This window comes from Tubulanus polymorphus, chromosome 6, assembly GCF_964204645.1.
Source record: "Tubulanus polymorphus chromosome 6, tnTubPoly1.2, whole genome shotgun sequence".
Classification (NCBI taxonomy): Eukaryota; Metazoa; Nemertea; class Palaeonemertea; order Tubulaniformes; family Tubulanidae; genus Tubulanus; species Tubulanus polymorphus.
Genome location: NC_134030.1, coordinates 10,241,830 through 10,259,495, shown reverse-complemented (window position 1 = coordinate 10,259,495; position 17,666 = coordinate 10,241,830). Strand labels below are relative to the sequence as shown.

The 17,666-nt window shown below is 38.9% G+C and overlaps 1 protein-coding gene and 1 long non-coding RNA gene across 2 annotated transcripts; both read left to right on the top strand.

Annotated features, from left to right (window-relative positions):
• Positions 1-2,707: 2,707 nt before the first annotated feature.
• Positions 2,708-5,138, top strand: LOC141907133 (uncharacterized). The gene is made up of 6 exons (XM_074796705.1): positions 2,708-2,837; positions 3,001-3,053; positions 3,582-3,723; positions 3,798-3,884; positions 3,972-4,254; positions 4,431-5,138. The coding sequence occupies exons 1-6, from the start codon at positions 2,768-2,770 to the stop codon at positions 4,708-4,710; spliced, it is 915 nt and encodes a 304-aa protein (XP_074652806.1). The 5' UTR covers positions 2,708-2,767; the 3' UTR covers positions 4,711-5,138.
• Positions 5,139-7,589: 2,451 nt separating this feature from the next.
• On the top strand, positions 7,590-8,164 carry LOC141906722 (uncharacterized). The gene is made up of 3 exons (XR_012619403.1): positions 7,590-7,652; positions 7,837-7,978; positions 8,085-8,164. It is a non-coding gene; the product is annotated as an uncharacterized LOC141906722 (long non-coding RNA).
• Positions 8,165-17,666: the final 9,502 nt, after the last annotated feature.

Genomic DNA, 17,666 nt, shown 5'->3' with positions numbered 1-17,666 from the left:
ATGGCAGGGTTTCGTGCCGTGGCAATCTCGATGCCATCAGGTTCGAATCCCTGCCGGGGGAGGATGATATCACCGTCAGCGAGGTTCTAATGCGGGTAAGAAATAAAATCATTGTATGATACTACATATTAGATACGGTATTTTCGCTTAATTCGAGTGAATGAATATCAAAACGTGATATAATAGATTCCAGTTTATTTTGGGAAGTTTGTTCTATGATTGTGAAGAGTTTTCAGGTCATCGGTTGTTGTATTTGGTCACCAGGGGGTGCTAAATAGTCGAATAAGTTACATATCTTCATATTGTATTGGTACCCAGGCATATTTTGTGACCACATTGAATTGCAAAAATGATGTAGCTTGTGACATGTTCTACGATTGTGGTCATTGGCTTTTGTGTATGGTCACCAGGGGGCGTTAGATAGCTGAATATATAAGTATTTTCATATATGTAACCACAATTGACGATTGAAGCTAGTGATATGTTCTATGAGTGTGGTAACTTTTAAGGTCATTGTTTTCTTAATATGTTCACCAGGGGGCATTGAATATTGAAATTTTCTATTTGTTGAGCATTTCAAACCATTTCCCAAGAGGGCGTGATGTCCCTGGGCCCATAGTTTGATCTCGTATTTATCTTATTATATGGTCTATACTGATACATTTAGCATATCTGATATTCTGTTAAGGTGTGGTAAGGTGGGGTCGCTGCCGATGTAGGGGGTATATTTGTCTTGACATGAATAATCAAACTGAAAGAAGATACTTTGATCTTGTGCTTTTGGTGAAGGCTTCGCTGTGAAAAATTAGGAAAGATTCGATCTTTGAAATAGGTCGTCCTTTTTCAGCACCACCAGCGATTGTTCAGTGGGTCGACCTTGGGTCGAGTGCGTTGGAGTAAGGCGTGCCAATTGCGTATACTACTTGAGCATGGGCGAAGTACGTCCTGGCGGCTGTGAAATAACGATTCGGGATCCAGTAAGCGACGGTATGTTTAGATGCATACGCGTGCCAGGTCCAGAGTTACGTCCCCGTCAAGAGCGTCTTCGCAAACATCGAGTCTGACCCGAAACATTCGGAAACGACGAAAGACGTGTTATGAAATGAGGATTTTAGCAGAATAGTTTCAATGTCAAAATGTATATCTTATGATTATCAGTAAAATAACTATTGTAGTAGACACTCTATTGATTTAGTAATTACCAAATTTGGAGAAATATTATTAATATCATCAAAGTTCTGAATAGTAAATTGTAAGTTTGGCACTCACTTATAAATATCTAATAAACATTTTTGAGATAGTTCAGTTCAGCTGAGTTCAGTTCAGCTGAGAGTAAGTTCTGAAACCGACAAGGGCCGACCTGCGAGAGTGGTGAGCTCCGGATACTTTAACGAAAAGGCCGACCTGCGAGTCGCGAGCTTTGACATCATCAATAAATGATCTTCACGTCAGATCATCGAAAATATACCAGTTAGCATTCTCCTATATAGTTAGAATTATTACGATTGTCTCTCTACAATATACGCACGGTATCAACTGGTCGACCAGCACGAGAGTACAAACTTTCTGCTGATCGGGGATTTGGACGAGAATAAAGGATCGTCAATTCGTTTCAGACTATGAAGTAAAAGAAGTACCGCCAACGAAGCGAAAGACCGAGAAAGGGGAATTCTTAGGCAATCCCCCCCCCAAAAAAAAACATAGGGGGTATTTGTGCGCTTATAGCTTACCCCTCCCCCTGTACGTTTTTGTACGGGTTTTCAGGCTATAAACAAAGATAAAAGGTGAGAAAATTCAAACAAACAACCACACGATTTGCAATGTACTTTATGCATGGCCCCTATTTTCATGTGATATGGGATTTCGTAGACCGGTGACTGGTCCCTGATTGTTTATGCTCAGAAAATTATTGTGTAAGGTGTTTTGTATGTATTTCGTAACGAGTTTTTGCAGAGTTGACTGACTAGCTTATTAATATCGCGTGACAATATCTCTGATGAATTATTGATCGCGTTTTCGATGAATAGGTTCTCGATTAGGGAAGCGAATTCTCCACAACTCTAAACAATATCTGTATCCAGAAATAGACGCCGCTCGACATTAGATAAAAATATGAATAGAATTATTGACAAGCTAGCGGGCGAAGTGAAGTGTGGAAAAATCCCCGAAGTTCGTTACAATAACAAGAATTCTTAACATTCATAGGATCAAACATGATTTTTTTCCCAAAATAAGAACGAAGTCGAAATAGAGTGAACGCATTTTGTGATAAACAATTCAAGTCTTATTTTCGCACTTACGCTGACATGATTAACGACGGGTAACTTAAAAACCTTATGAATAAAGAAAATATCCCGGACGGTTGAATTATCTCCTGATGTTAATGACGTGGATGGCTTTGAGGGATAAGATAAAATCTCGGGCCTGGAGCAAGTTCAGAGTATAATTCGACTTGAAAGGATTAAAAAGTAGCAAAAACTATATTCATTTGTTTATATATACCGTCCATGGCTTGGCTTTTGATAGGCAGATGTCGGGGACTGCCCCCTCCCCCACCACTCCCCGTTCAGAACCGGGTTCTGTTTCCAACACAAACAACACTATGCCGTAATAATGCAGTGCAAACATGGAAGCTTGCCAAATATCCGATTTTTTAATTGTGACGATATCTTGTTGATTATTTTTGCCCATGCAAATTAAGTAGAACGTTTTATGACGTCGTATTGAATTGGATATCTGAGAGAGCTCATTGGAGAAAATAACCAGAATGAGACATGCGAGCAGGATGGAACGAACTATTAAAATTCTGATAGTTTTCGGCTGCCTTTTCCTACAAGGTAGGTTTTTACTAAATAAGATCGCTGAATTCCAAATAAACACGTACATGTTATGAATTTCATACGGAAATATTTCAAACATACATTATACACAACGCGATCAATCAATATCAATCAAACCCTGTTAAGCGAGGTTGCATTTTACCAAGTTTTATGATTTCAGGTTCAGCGAACGATGTTGAGTTGGGCACAAACGTTAATCTGATATGCACACTGGTAAGTAGATATTTACCAAAATAGTAAAGACGTAAAGATTATGTAGAGACAAATGTTGAAAAGAATGTGAATTATGGAAATATATACATGTACTTATTTGAGGTATTTTTGGAAATGTTTAGAAAATGTCCTTGCACTTTTTAATTTTTTCAAAAAAATGCGCAATTTCTTCTTGTGCTCTCGGCTGCTTGAGACATGAAGTTCTCAATGGGGTCAACGGACCCTATCCCAGAAAACTTCATTAAACATTAATAGAGACTATGCGATGCATTCTAAGGCAAAGATTACATTTTCTACCCACATTGGCCCTGAATACTTAGTGATTCTTTGCCATATTAACATCTCCATACATTTTTCATCAATTTTCAATTTGAAGTCACCACCCGAAACTCACGGCAAGTGGAACCGGTTTTCGCTAGTTCGTTTTCGGTAGCTTTTTCTAATCGCGCTTGAACAGGTAACGAGGGCCACGCACATTCTGTGAACTGCATTTTGATATCATATCATTCATCTTCTCACTCACATTAGACCAGTACCCAACATGAAGTCGGTTGGCTGAAGTCGACTAACGGTGGTGATGAACTATGGATCGCGAAATCAGGCTCGTTTGTTTCCGAGTTCTCAGGTGTTACGAGATTCACTTTTTTTGGTTCTACTCTGAAAATAACTGGTAATATCAAAAATCGATTTGTTGATCTTTTCTCATTTGTTTTATATTCCACGATTTCTTGTTTTTCCGTTAAGGTGTGATTGCTGCCGATGTCGGGAGGTATTTTTGTGTCGCGATGAACGATACAACTACAGCTCGATACCTCGATCTTGTGATTATCGGTAGGTTTTTACGAAGCTTTCGCGCCGCTATGAGAAACTGTAAGGAAGACGATTCTCGATCTTTGAAAGTGTTCTTTTCCTTTTCAGCCCCACCGTCGGTTGTTCAGTGGGTCGACCTGGGTCAAGTGTCCTGGCGTAGCGATGCTCCAATAACATACACCTTCAGTAGAGGAGAAGTACTTGCTGATGATAGCGAAATAACAATAGACATTCAGAAACCAGTGAGCAACGATACGTTAAATGCGTATGGCTGCCAAGTCCAGAGTTACGTCCCCGTCAAAAGCGTCTTCGCAAACATCGGGTCTGACCTAACTCATTTGAAAACGACATACAACGGTACAGTGGAAGAAGTTTCTAAATGCAGCAATGTGTAAGTAGAATTTATAATGATTCTCGTCGCGGTTGTTGTTTATCACTATCAATTATTATAAATATGCATTTCAATTCCATACAGTTGAAAGTATTAAAAGATTTTGCATCGAATATAACGAATACAAATATGAGGCGACAATGTATATCAAATATCAACTCCGCTTTCTGTTTCAGTCTCGGTTGCCCTCAAGCTGCAGGGGTCGTCAAGACCTATACAATGCGAGGTAGCGTTCCAATCACCTGCGCGGATCACATGAAACGCATGTACTGCTATAGCGATCAAGTTGATCATTATCTTGTTGGTCGTTCGCGGCAACGAAAAGGAGCGTCGCTCAGATTGAAGGTTTTGGGATGCATAGACGAGAACTCGGCATTGGCCACGTCAGCGAGGAAACTACTCGCCATAGCAGGTGTCGTAGTTTCGGCCATTTTTCTGACATACGGGCGTGAATAGATGTATTTACGTGACGGGAGAGTGTATGAATTAAGTTAGATTTTATAGTAGATTATACATAATTCAAACATATCTATTCATGTAAGCATGTTTTATTACTCGCGTGTACTCGTGTTTTTGAGAACAATGTATACTGGGACTATTTTACAAAATAAGTATATACGTATGTAGGCAGCTAATAACTTATCATGATATGCTTATGTTTCTCGAGTAAAATTTTTCTTAATTGTCCACACTGATACTAAGCTCATCTGGTAATTTTTATGTATGGTATAAATCTTAGGCCCTTTTCACATCAAATCTACATAAACGCGAATTATTTAAGTAACATGCTCGGATGCAATAAACACGTTTTTTTCTACAATTATACAAATATTGCGACACGAAAAATTTTTCTAATGGCTACTTAGATTGTTAATTTATCTTTACACCAAAATAAAGTTGTTTTTCGAAATATAAAATGCGTTGTATATGTTAAATCTATTTTTGTAATTGTAAGTGCAGGTTCGAATGGAATTTGAGTGATTCAGATTTTGACGGATTTTCTCGAAGGCATTCAGAACCCGTGGACCGGTTCTTTATGAATCAATTGAGCATGAGAACTTGGAGCTTTTTCGAAAAAAGAAATCAATGTGTTTCTTTTATATTCGAGTGTTATTTTATATATATATATATATATATATATATATATATATATATATATATATATATATATATATATATATATATATATATATATATCGCCCATCACACACAAATGTATCTGTAGTTCGATTTCCGATTTCAAAATCAAACCCCCTTTTTCGCTCCCGGCAAGTGTGGTGGTTTTGAAAGGGATACCAACTCAAACGAAATCTACCAATCAAATGAATAACAGAGCCAATCCATATTTCAAGATTTAAAAAAAAATCACCGGCGATGCCCGGATGCGAGTTCTTGGCATGAACTGCTTCGTGACGTCACTCATTGAAAATGGTTTCAATATTGTCAACAGAAAATTCGCAATTTTCTGATACATTTTTCAAATAACAACAATAATTGGCATTTATATAGCGCAGGTATCCAAACTAGAGTCAAGTTCAAATGGGCTCCAAACTTGGTATAATTACCCCAACCAACTCTTTTCGTATATCAGTCATCTCTCCCTGGGGAGAAGTAACACTTGAAAGATGAGTACAGCATTAAATAACCTTTTTGATTCTGTTCAACTATTTGATTCTGGGTTTGTGACTTTTGCAAATGATACCGACTGAATCGAATTGGATCCGCCATTGTTTCTTTCTATCTACACAGATTTAGTTGTTTTTGCCTCAATCTCCGGTTGTGCGAAAGATTATTTGGTATTATCCCCCACAACGCGTGTATGCGTTTTAGACTACGTTTATGTGTAATAACCGCATTAGATTAGGCAGCCAAGAAAATTCACCCTTTAAGTCGCTTGCCGGTTCAGACTGAATGGAAGATTGTTTGAATAAACCGGAACCGAATTTCCCAATTATATACTTCGATTTGAAACAAAACATTCTGCAAAACTCAACTGCAAATCACACAACTATATCTGTACTTCGATTTCGGATTTCGAAATCAAACCACCTGTAGGCTCCCGGCAGGTGTGGTGGGTATGTAAGAGAGAACTCGATCAAAAAATCAAACGAAATTTACCAACCAAATAAATAACAGGGACAACCCCTATTTAAGATAACTTTAACTTCCAAATGAATTCAGGGAATACATATTTCGAATATGCAAAAACATGATAGTAACTAATAATTATTCTTCGTGGTTCACACTTATACTACACCCATCAGCACTCAGGGTGCAGTATTAATGTGGACCACAAAGAATTATTTTGATAAGTTATCAGTTACTATCGATTCTTGCAAATCTCATATACTTTTACAGAAAATCGACATCATTGCAAATAAAGGAATTCATTCTTCCAGGTGAAATAAGTTACACAATTTCAAACCAGAACACGTTTAAGGCGCTACGTGAATATGCAATAATTTATCGGTGATAATGACAATAATCACGCGTTGCTTTATCTTCAGACATGAATAAAGCTGTTTTTCGAATTACGAATTGAATTGTCGACGGTTTATTGAATTGAATCTATTTTCGTCGGTGCGTAATCGAATGTTCGAAATTATTTACGTAAGGAAATCTAATTCTAATTCAGATTTTTCGGGATTTTCCCGAATCAATTGAGAACCCGTCCACCACGTGAACGCACGACGACCGTTCTGGAAAATGTCCCGACAATGTCATTGATTTATTACAAAGTATTTTTCTTAAAATCGCTAGCGCAGTGATAAATATTTTAGAAAAATTAATGAAGTGTTATACATTTGAGTATTTACATTTCCATAATCCATGCATACGTAAAATACAGCGAATCATTTACACAATATCTTTTTCGCGATAACCCGGTGCTGTAGGCCGTACTTAATATTGAGATTCAAACACGCTGTAATCGTCGGAGATCAAATGAATGCCCATTTCCGGTGTATTTATTCCACTATTAGAAAGTTTTATGTGGCAGTTTATCGTTTTGCTCTATAATTAGCTAAATATGTTTACCATCTCTTGATCAGGATTCAAGTTGAACATCGCAAAAACTATAATTGATAATATCATTGTTTTTGATAGGCTAATTAATTGTGGTTGTTCACAACCGGGCATGCATCCTTACAACACTACGAGCGCAAACATGGAAGCTTGCCAACTATCTTAGAAATATCCAATTTTTTCATCGTTGTCATATTGCGTTGATTATTCTTGCCCAATGCGATTATCAAAAAGGTGGCTAAAATACCCCGTGATGTCGTATTGAATTGGATATTTAGAGAGGTCTATGAAGAAAACAACCAGAATGTGAAACGCGAGCAGGATGGAACAAACTATTAACATTCTGGTAGTTTTTGGCTGACTTTTCCTACAAGGTAAGCTTAAACTAAATACCTAGATTCATTTGTGAACTGCATTTTGATATAGAATAGAATAGAATGTTTTATTGCTCACAAAAGTACATTTGCTTAGAGCAAAAAGACAATACAACATGAATGTCAATTCAATACAATATCAATATCAATACAATATGATATCATTTCTCCTCACTCACATTAGACTATTAGCCCCAGCAACCTCGGTTGGAAGAAGTTGACTAACGGTGATACGAAACTGTGGATTGTAAAATCAGGTTCGTTAGTTGCCGAGCTCTCTGGTGTTACGAGATTCGCTTTTAATGGTTCAGCCCTAACAATAGATGGTACTTATATTAACTTATAATCGCTATTTCTATCTTTTTTCTTACTTGTTTTATGGTGAGGTTTATTTAAATAGCTCAATTCATAATTTCTTGTTGTTCCGCTAAGGTTTGGTCGCTGCCGACGCGGGACAGTATTTTTGTTTCGCGATGAGTGCTCCGGTGAATACTAGATACCTTGATGTTGTGGTTGTTGGTAGGTTTTCATGACGATTTCGCTATAGATAACTAAGAAAGACAATAAACCATTTTACAGTTGCAAGCCACCATTTTGTTAGGGTTTTGTGGCGAAAATTGTCAATATCTGGGATGGGTTTGACCACAAAATGTCGGTCTTTGGTGAAATTATATTATGTATTTCGGAATGGCCTTAAGCCGTTCTTTTCTCATTGTTTCTTTTTAGATGTACGTATTCCGGGACGGGGCTGGGTGTTCTGCGGCGATGTTTCGGGATCTTTTCGGCTCAATTTCAATCTGACAGATTTTTGGCAGTCCTGTCAGATTCCAATTTCACGACCTGGGCAGGCCCCCGCGGTGTTGGCCACGCCACATCGCGGTGACATTAGCGATTTTAGTGTGATAGTCGTCATTTTTCGCGTTAATCTTAAAATATTATAGAACTTAATTCTATTTCTCGCGTATGAAGTCTTTATTTAGGGTTTTATCATTCGTCACGGTCGAATGATTTCGCGTGCTCTACTTTGTCCGCGGATCGTATCACTGCTCGTCACGCTTGACCAATCACCGCGTGCGTTGACCGCATGAAAACTATAAATTTGGCGCAATCGCGCTCATTGGCAACTTGGCTCTGGCAGAGCCACATTAGAAACTCTTCTTGTTGCCTCTTCACCGTTTTACGAATCGGACGCTGTAAATCGTACAGATCATGTAAGAAGACAATTTTACTCTCTAATTAAGACACGGGCCTCCGGGTCGTCTGACCCCGGGATCGCTGCAGTGGTTTTTGACATCCCGCCCTCAGTGAGTCCCGAGTGCCGACGCACCCGGGGGTCGTGTAGTCGTCGGCCATGGGCTGCCGATAAACTCGTCACTTACAATCCTGTAAATATTGTAAATTCTCCGTCAGTTCATCGTCTGTTTAAATTCAATCCTCTGACGATGCCGACTTAACGTTCTCGTCGCTGTAATTAGTAATAGTAATAATAATAGTATGGTAGGCCTATATCTTCTGTGCTATTTCCGTAATTTTACTCCGAGATGTCGTTTCTGCTGACCATGAAAATCACCTGTATTCAGTAACTCCTTTTTCGAACGAACGCGCGGTCGTTTCATCTTCTTGACGTCGCCTCTGAATTTCGACTCTTTGAGTTCGCGTCACCGACATTTTGAATTTGGCACGCAGTCGTTGATTAACGACAACGCTCGTCGTTAACTATTTGACGCTCCGTCGTATAATTCTTATCGTTGATTGAAGACAACGCTCGTCGTTAACTATTTGACGCTCCGTCGTATAATTCTTATCGTTGATTAACGACCACGCTCGTCGTTAACTATTTGACGCTCCGTCGTATAATTCTTATCGTTGATTGAAGACAACGCTCGTCGTTAACTATTTGACGCTCCGTCGTATAATTCTTATCGTTGATTAACGACAACGCTCGTCGTTAACTATTTGACGCTCCGTCGTATAATTCTTATCGTTGATTAACGACAACGCTCGTCGTTAACTACTTGACGCTCCGTCGTTAACATCTTAATCGTTGATTAGCTTCGACGCTCGTTTACTGAGACCTAAGTTATATTAGATACACACCGGAGTCCGCCGCGCCACCGCTTCTATTTGACGTTCGGTCGTCTCCTTTGTATGCTACCGTACATTGACTGTACCAAGGTTTTGCAAGCCATGAAGGGCACATTCTTTTTATATATCGAAATGTAAATAATCAAGGTGTTTTGCGTGTGGACATGATGTCCCCTTGGCATCAAGAACGATGAACTTTGTATTATAAGAAAATATATATATTTAATAATTCGTACTACATTCCAATCAAACTTCGAATCTTGCGTTTATTTGATTCGCCGGCACTGGAGGGAAGGACGAGGATTTCTGTTTGTTTTCCTGCTGCATCGAACCCATTTAGTTCTACGTGAGGATCGTTCCCCTATTGACCGTCGCTACGGACAACACTTATGCATACGACTAGTTTGACAGATCTGGCATGAGTCGCAATTAGCTCCTGAGATGACGGGGGACAGCTATGTGCGAGAGGGCACTTGGAATGGGGGTAGCCATATCCGCCGAGTAATCAACACTGCGAGTTTCGTCCGAGGAAAGCCCCTAAAGCGGATTACTCTGAGGAGAGCGGGTTGGGGGGTCTGTATTGGCCACACAGATTAAGGCTACGTGGAGTAGGGAGGCGACTGTTTGGAGGAGAGCGTACTGCTTAAGCGCCCTTTTTAGCGACATTTTTTAATAGAGGAACCGATTCTACATATTTTATATCATTTACTTTCCTGGGGAAGACAAGAGTCTCCTTGCCGTATTCACTACCCGAGTGCGGTCGACCCAGGCGGACCCGTGTAGCGAGCGCCCCGGCACAGCAGAGTGACTACGACTACGCTACCTATGGACAACAGCAGTCACTACCTGAATTACTATTTTTATATGTTTACACTACAACCGCTACAGTACTTTTGTCCTGTATTGTTGGGTCATTTTTTTTCTATTTTTATCCGTATGGATAATAATACTTAATAACGAACTTCAAAGTTCAGTATCCTGGATTTGTATGCGCACGGCAAAAACTGACCACCGATTTATATATCGCTCCCATGCAAATATTAGAAATGATTTTTACATAACTCAAAACTAGAGATTCACACGGTTTGAATGTTGCTGAAACCGTCAAAATCCATCCAGGGACAGATGAAATATGATACGCATCACGGATAGTTTTTAAAAAAGAGAAAAAAATGGCCCAACAATACAGGACAAAAGTACACTAACAAAATGGCGGCTAACAACTGCAAAATGGTTTATTGAATTGACCGGCAACTAGTCTAGCATTGATATATCGATGACGTAGTGCACATCGCTCTAGTATTCCCCTGGTCTTACCCGTGTAGAAAAGCATTTGAGCGTCTGTAACCTGTTGATTGTGTACTTTGGGAATGAAGTCAGGGCCTTTTATAATACGGAGTAGTAGTGGAAGGATCTGGAAACATATTCCATACGTTGGTAGCGATTTGTTTCTTCATTTTGACGCGATAAGACTCACCGGCTGTACACAGGCGACATGGTGAACTGGTCGACTTGGTGAACATCAGCATTACAATCACCACTATCACCATCATCATCACCATCTCCGACATCTCCACCATCATCATCAACACCTTCTTCAGCATCACTATCACCACCATCTCCACCATAATCTTCCCCAGCATCACTATCACCACCATCATCATCATCACTGCCATCACTTTCTCCAGCATCACTATCACCACCATCACCACCACCATCTCCACCACAACCTTCCCCACCATTACTATCACCACAATCATCATCACCATCATCATCTCCACTACAAGCTTCTCCATCATCAAATTCTTTAGCACATCATTACCAGCATCACAATCACCACCATTGATCATCATCATCACCGTTACATTCTCCTGCATCACAATCTCCGCCATGTCTCCATCATGGCTACAATCCCCATCTGCACCGTCGCCACCATCACCATCTTCAAGACTCTCATCATCACCATCAAGATTATCTCCACCACCATCCCCATCACCATCATTATCCTCTCCACCATCTCCACGGTAACCACCATTACTACTTCACCTATTGAACTAGTCATGTCTAATCATACAGTCGTCGAGTCATCCAGTCATCTAGTCGTCCGGTCATTCAGTCACTAACACATCCAGTCGCTCAGTCATCCATCCAATCATCCTGTCAAACAGTTAACTAGTTACTAATTTTAGGTCATCCGGTCAACCAGTCAACTAGTCACTAAGTCATCCAGTCGACCAGTCATTCAATCGAGCAGTCGTTCAATCGGCCAGTCATCCAGTTACCAAGTCATCCAGTTACCCAGTCGTTCACCCACCCAGTCACCTAGTCAGGCATCAGACCACAATTAGGTTAGTAGCTCGAAGATGCGTAGGGCCGGACCCCAAAAATAGTACCTAGAGTGAAGAAGAGGTCCCCTATAAATGTTGCCATAATTTCTGCAAATGGGATAGGTAACGAATTTCGGTTATATGTATGAAATCCATTGATCCTGAGAGACAGCTTGATGATGAAATAAGGGATTCCCTGGACTTTTTTTGCTTGGAGTAAGGGTACCAAACACGGTGGGGGATTCCCTTAGATATTTGGCTCGGATGTACTGGCATACCTGTACTGGGATACCCCTCCTTTCTAAAGGTTTGATTATTTCAAAAGTTAGGTTGGGTATGTGGGGCGAAAACCACTTCAATGCGTAGCTAAGATGCTGGCCTATGAGCCATAAGCAGGATTTCCCCTGAATTTACGCGCTTACATATGAACTAAACTCTCGAATTTCTTGTTTTTACTATAGGATATAGAAGATTTTGGAATAGTGGTCTGAGCTCGTCAACCAGCCACCCAGTCATCCAGTCGTCCACCTACCCAGTCGCCCAGTCAACCAGCCAACTAGTCATTTAGCCACTAGACATTTGCTTAAAACACAGAAAGAAATTACAAAATTACAATTCAAGACATTTGTAAATATACATACTAGAAATTTACATAAACATACGTATATAGACATAGACACTATAAATTCAACCTTTTACCTTTAAAACACTATTGGTACAGTTGAAGCGTGATGTTTGACAAAAGTGGGCTTGCCTTTTTTTTATTGCGTCCTATCTGCAACTCGCTTGCTGCAGGCCTCTTAATATCCGTCTTCGTGGCTTCGGTCAGCTGCTTGGGGGTTACTTTATTATTCTCCCTTCGCTTCCTACTTTATTATTCGCCTGGTTTCGGCGTATACTTTTATACGATATTTTCATTTCTTGGATGCGGATGTAATTTTCAACGATTGTGATTAGGTTTCCGATGGGTTACTTATGAGGGATTATCTATCCTGCCCCCCCCCCCCCTGGCCAGGTTAACGCAGCAGTAATAAGTAGCGTACGCCTTGAATTATTTAGAACGATTAGGTGGACCAATGTGCCTTCAAAGTATGTTGTATTTTAGGATGAATTTGAATTGTTATCGGATCTGTTTTTTTCTTTACGGCGCCCAGTTTTCAACTCTCTGGCCTGCCCGTTGTCGTGGCGTCGGTCATTTCGGTATCAACATTTATTCTAACACACTTTCAAGAGTTTCTGCAACCAACCAATCCATCAATAAAACAATCAATTCTATGCCTGGTGATAGATTTGAATATCAATTCAGAAATTAGGAAGATAATAATTTCTTAACTAATGAGTGATTCTAAATCGATTGTATTTGTCCTCAAATCGTAGAAGAAACGTTGAACAAATATTTAAGTTAAACAATTCTTCTATTAAGAACAATAAAGTACGTTTATTCCCCCTGCTCTAGCATTTATTAAACCTGGCCACCAACAGTACAACTGTTTCTGTTCCTGATTTTTCCTTGTATTGAACTGATAGACATATCCGAACCCGTTCAGATTTTTTACAGTAAGATATTTCACGATTTACAATGCATTGTTGTACAAAGACTTTTGATATTTAATCTAGTTACATTCACATTTTACACGGTGATAAACTTTCACAAAATCTGAGTATATTGTGTTAGATTTCTGAGTATTGATTTTTTGACGCCTTATAAAACGTTACCATTATGAAACCTAAACAATGTTAACCATTCAGCGTCATTTTACAAACGACAGCCGTAAATCGATGTGCAAAACGTCACAGGTCTATGTGTACACAAACAAGCTATCTGGCAAAATATTATTGACATAGATGTAGAATGGCTTCCTGTGATTATATAATGACCTATATTTGAACGTCGAAATGTTATATTGCATTGAATATCATTAGAAGACGTATTGTAATAGTAAAGGATGTATGATTATATCAGAAGCGGCAGGCATAAATAGAAATGATAAGTAAATCGGACTATTCGGTTAAATGGCGGATGTATACACGATTTGGAAGTCTGATATAAAAGTCAGACCCTGAAGTGGGTATGCCGGTAGAATGACGAAGCTATCTACGATGTGTGTAGGGCCGGCGTGAATTTCATCAGCGGCTACAAGTGGTCAATATGGAAATGTGTAAACATATAATTTCAATATTCAAACGTTTTAGAAAATATGTTTGATATTAGGAGTATGCAGGTTTCGTGAGATTAGCAATTTATAATAGCATAGCTGTCATACACGGCTCCGCGTCCTCTGATGGCATGTATATTAGGTGACAATTTAATTCAATTCTTTATTGATCCTTATTACATTGAAATTCCGGGATAAAATTCCCAAATTCAATAAATACAAATTTTAAAATAAATTAATACAACATACATGACACACGGGTAATTCATACAGAACAACATAAGCATGTTATTTTAAATGACAATGTCTACTTCAACCCACCCAGACTCAAGACTCTAGGATATCGAGTGACAGCCAAACCCGTGGCCCGGGCCCGGGGACCGGGCCGGCTGGCTAGGCCACACGATATGCTCGAAGTCATGATGAAGCAGACATCAGAAGAGCTCTTTCTTCAACCATGGAGGCAATGAAGTTGCAGACCAGCTTAGAGGCCTAAGTAAATGAAGTCGGTCGCAAGTTCGCGATCAATTATCGAGAATTTTCAATAAAAAAAATTTAAACCACTACTAGAGTCGAAGACCTGTATCATCTACCCAATCGCCAAATCTCATCATTCCCCAAATTTCTTAAAACTTCGATTTCAAATTTGCAATTCCACATTAGCTTAGCCCAGAAATTCTACATCAGGCGTCAAATAATTTTCTAAAATTAATTTTCTTGTTCGATTTGATGCGAACAATGAATTGCTTCAATAAATTAGAAATCATTGCGTATATCGATTGTAATTTGCGTGACTCTATTGATATACAGTTCAGGTCGTGCGCCGTCTTCAAATCGTAAATGATGAATTTTACTCAGATTTATGCAGATTGGTCGAACTTATTGCAGTTACATGGTTCTTATGTCCGTGGTGAACTAGTCTGGAAGCTACCGCACTGTGTCACTGGTCATTCTGCCTATCGTGTTCCTGTTCGGAGCGTTCGGAAATCCAGCTGCTTTCCTGATAGTGATAAGTCCCCCGCAGATTCCGCAGTCTGTCTTACGCTAACTAACTCGTCGTTATGTCTCTCTCTCTCTCAGCGATTTCACGTGCTGCATCAGTTACACACTGATGCCTGTTTTGCAGTTTGTTCTCTTGCACATTAAAGACGGTCCTATATTCATAATGAATTTACTGATCAGTTGTCAAATATATGAATTCGTAATGACGCTTGCAGCCTGCAATAGTTCGTGGTTATTAGTAGCGATATCTCTAGAACGTGCGGCAGTTGTCCTCTTCCCGTTCACATCTCGTTTGATATGTAAACCGAGATTCGCTAGATTCGCCATGATGATAATAACTGCGGTGAGGGTACTGGTTCTTAATCTTGTACCCACTTTGCGGATACACTTTACCGACAGGTTTTTGAAATGTTACCACGAATTAATCGATCAAATAACATATTTTACGATAATCGTAATCTAAATAAACATTATACCTTTATCTTTGATTATTACATCAAATTCTGTTAATAGTAAATCAGTTGTTCAGGGGCTCGAAAATGGTTTCGTCTGAACAGAAAACTAGAAAATCAAAACGTACAACATATTATAATAATGCTTGTAACAGTTTCACTCGCATTTTCATAATTCACACTTCCAATTACTATTACTACATATTTACCAGTCTCACCGGAACAGAGGGAATTTCTATTTGGCATTTTCACCCAGTTCTTTTATGTAATAAGGTGATAAATTTCTACATATATCTTTTGCAGGGACGGGAAATTCGTGAATATTTCTGTATGAATATTCGCTGTAAAAATTCATATAAATAATCATTAATTTCAAGTTCGATTCGTTTTATAGAAATGTTTTCGAATCAATATGTACGTTCTTGTTTTCCAAAAACTAGCCAGATATTTTCGTTTCAAAATTGCCCTAGTCTGGAAACCGACCAAGAATTGCCCTCGAAAATCCGCAACAATCCACCCGATAAGAAACTTCTGATAATGATTAGCGGGTATCGTTTTAACGAGAGGTATCACGTGATAATATGATAAAAACCCACTGTATACAGATTTAAAGGTATCTAAAATCTAGAATTTATTCAATCATCAATGTTATTGAGACAATGTTTCGAAGTCTCGGTAAATATCATGTATACAGTGCTATCCTCATTCTTCATAAATATTTTTATCAGTTTTGAACGATGTAATCATGATTGATAAAACGACTCCCCTGTTTTAATGGGGGGGGGGGGGAGGGGGATTCAGTGCGTGTGTTGAAATAAAAATAACTTGTATTTGACGGTCGAGAGGGTGTCTGGTTTCCAGAACGAAAAAAGAAAGAAAATGCTTGCCTCACTATATATCTACATCCACTTACATTTATGAAGAGAGAATCCCAACGGGAAGGATGAAGCCCGAAAATTTGCCGTATAGCTAATAACTTATTGATTCAATGTTTCGACTATAACCTAATATCATCTTCAGGAATGATCGTCTTAGACATCTTCTCGAAGATGACTGTTAGGTTATAGTCTCGTTAATCGGAAAATACATACGGAAAAGATTGCAAGAGGGCGCCGGCGTCGTCAAAACGTTCGATTTTATCAGTACTATTCTTGAGGACAAAAAACAACGTCGCAAATAATAGTGGCGAATTTTGAAAATACGAAAAGACTTTTTCGGGGAAAAGCAGGTTAATTATGCAGCTATGGTCGCCGTGTTTACAGCTGTTTTTAGGCAGAAGGCGTCATCTGCGTGGAATCGGATTGATTATAGTATATTGTGCTAGAAACATTTCTGATATCCCCGAGAAATGGAAAACGACGAGCTTAGTTCGAACCAAAATAAATAAGAGTTGAGTAAAAATCCCACAATAAATGAATGGATATAAAAAGTTTATTTTTGAAAATTAGAAATATCTCGGGTGGTTACGACCCTTCTTCAGTCTAAAATGACTTGCCAAAAAATACCGATTTAAGCAAGAGTTGTAGTTGATCGATGAAAAGCTATTTATGAATACAAATGACGGACGAAACTATATGGCGAAAATATATTACGAGTCGACAATCGGTCGACAATCAGGATTGTAGACATTGTCGACGAATACAATCGTTCGACAACCAGGATTGTAGATATTGTCGACGAGCAAAATCGGTTGCGTAGCCGAATTACTCCTTTTCATTAAAGTAACTTTGAGCGGGGAACTATTCTATTCCACGCTATACATCTTTATCTTTATTATCTTTAGTGCTCCATTTTTTTTTACCAATTTCGAGCACAGAAAAGAAAATACATTATTGTCACATGCATACATACATATATACAAATTACAGTTTTAGGGTTCCGGTTAAAATTCGGGGTTTACTACTTAGAGTTGATAAAGCTCGTTTAGTTTCTTCAGAAAAATAGATAAATTACGCAACACAGTCATGTCTTTTGAACTAAATAGCTGCGAGA

Excerpts from the sequence above, each read along its gene's own strand:
- LOC141907133 (XM_074796705.1), top strand. The coding sequence starts at position 2,768 with ATGAGACATGCGAGCAGGATGGAACGAACTATTAAAATTCTGATAGTT. Across the intron at positions 3,054-3,581 it reads TTAATCTGATATGCACACTG|ACCAGTACCCAACATGAAGT; the intron begins GTAAGTAGATAT and ends CACTCACATTAG. Across the intron at positions 3,724-3,797 it reads TTCTACTCTGAAAATAACTG|GTGTGATTGCTGCCGATGTC; the intron begins GTAATATCAAAA and ends TTTTCCGTTAAG.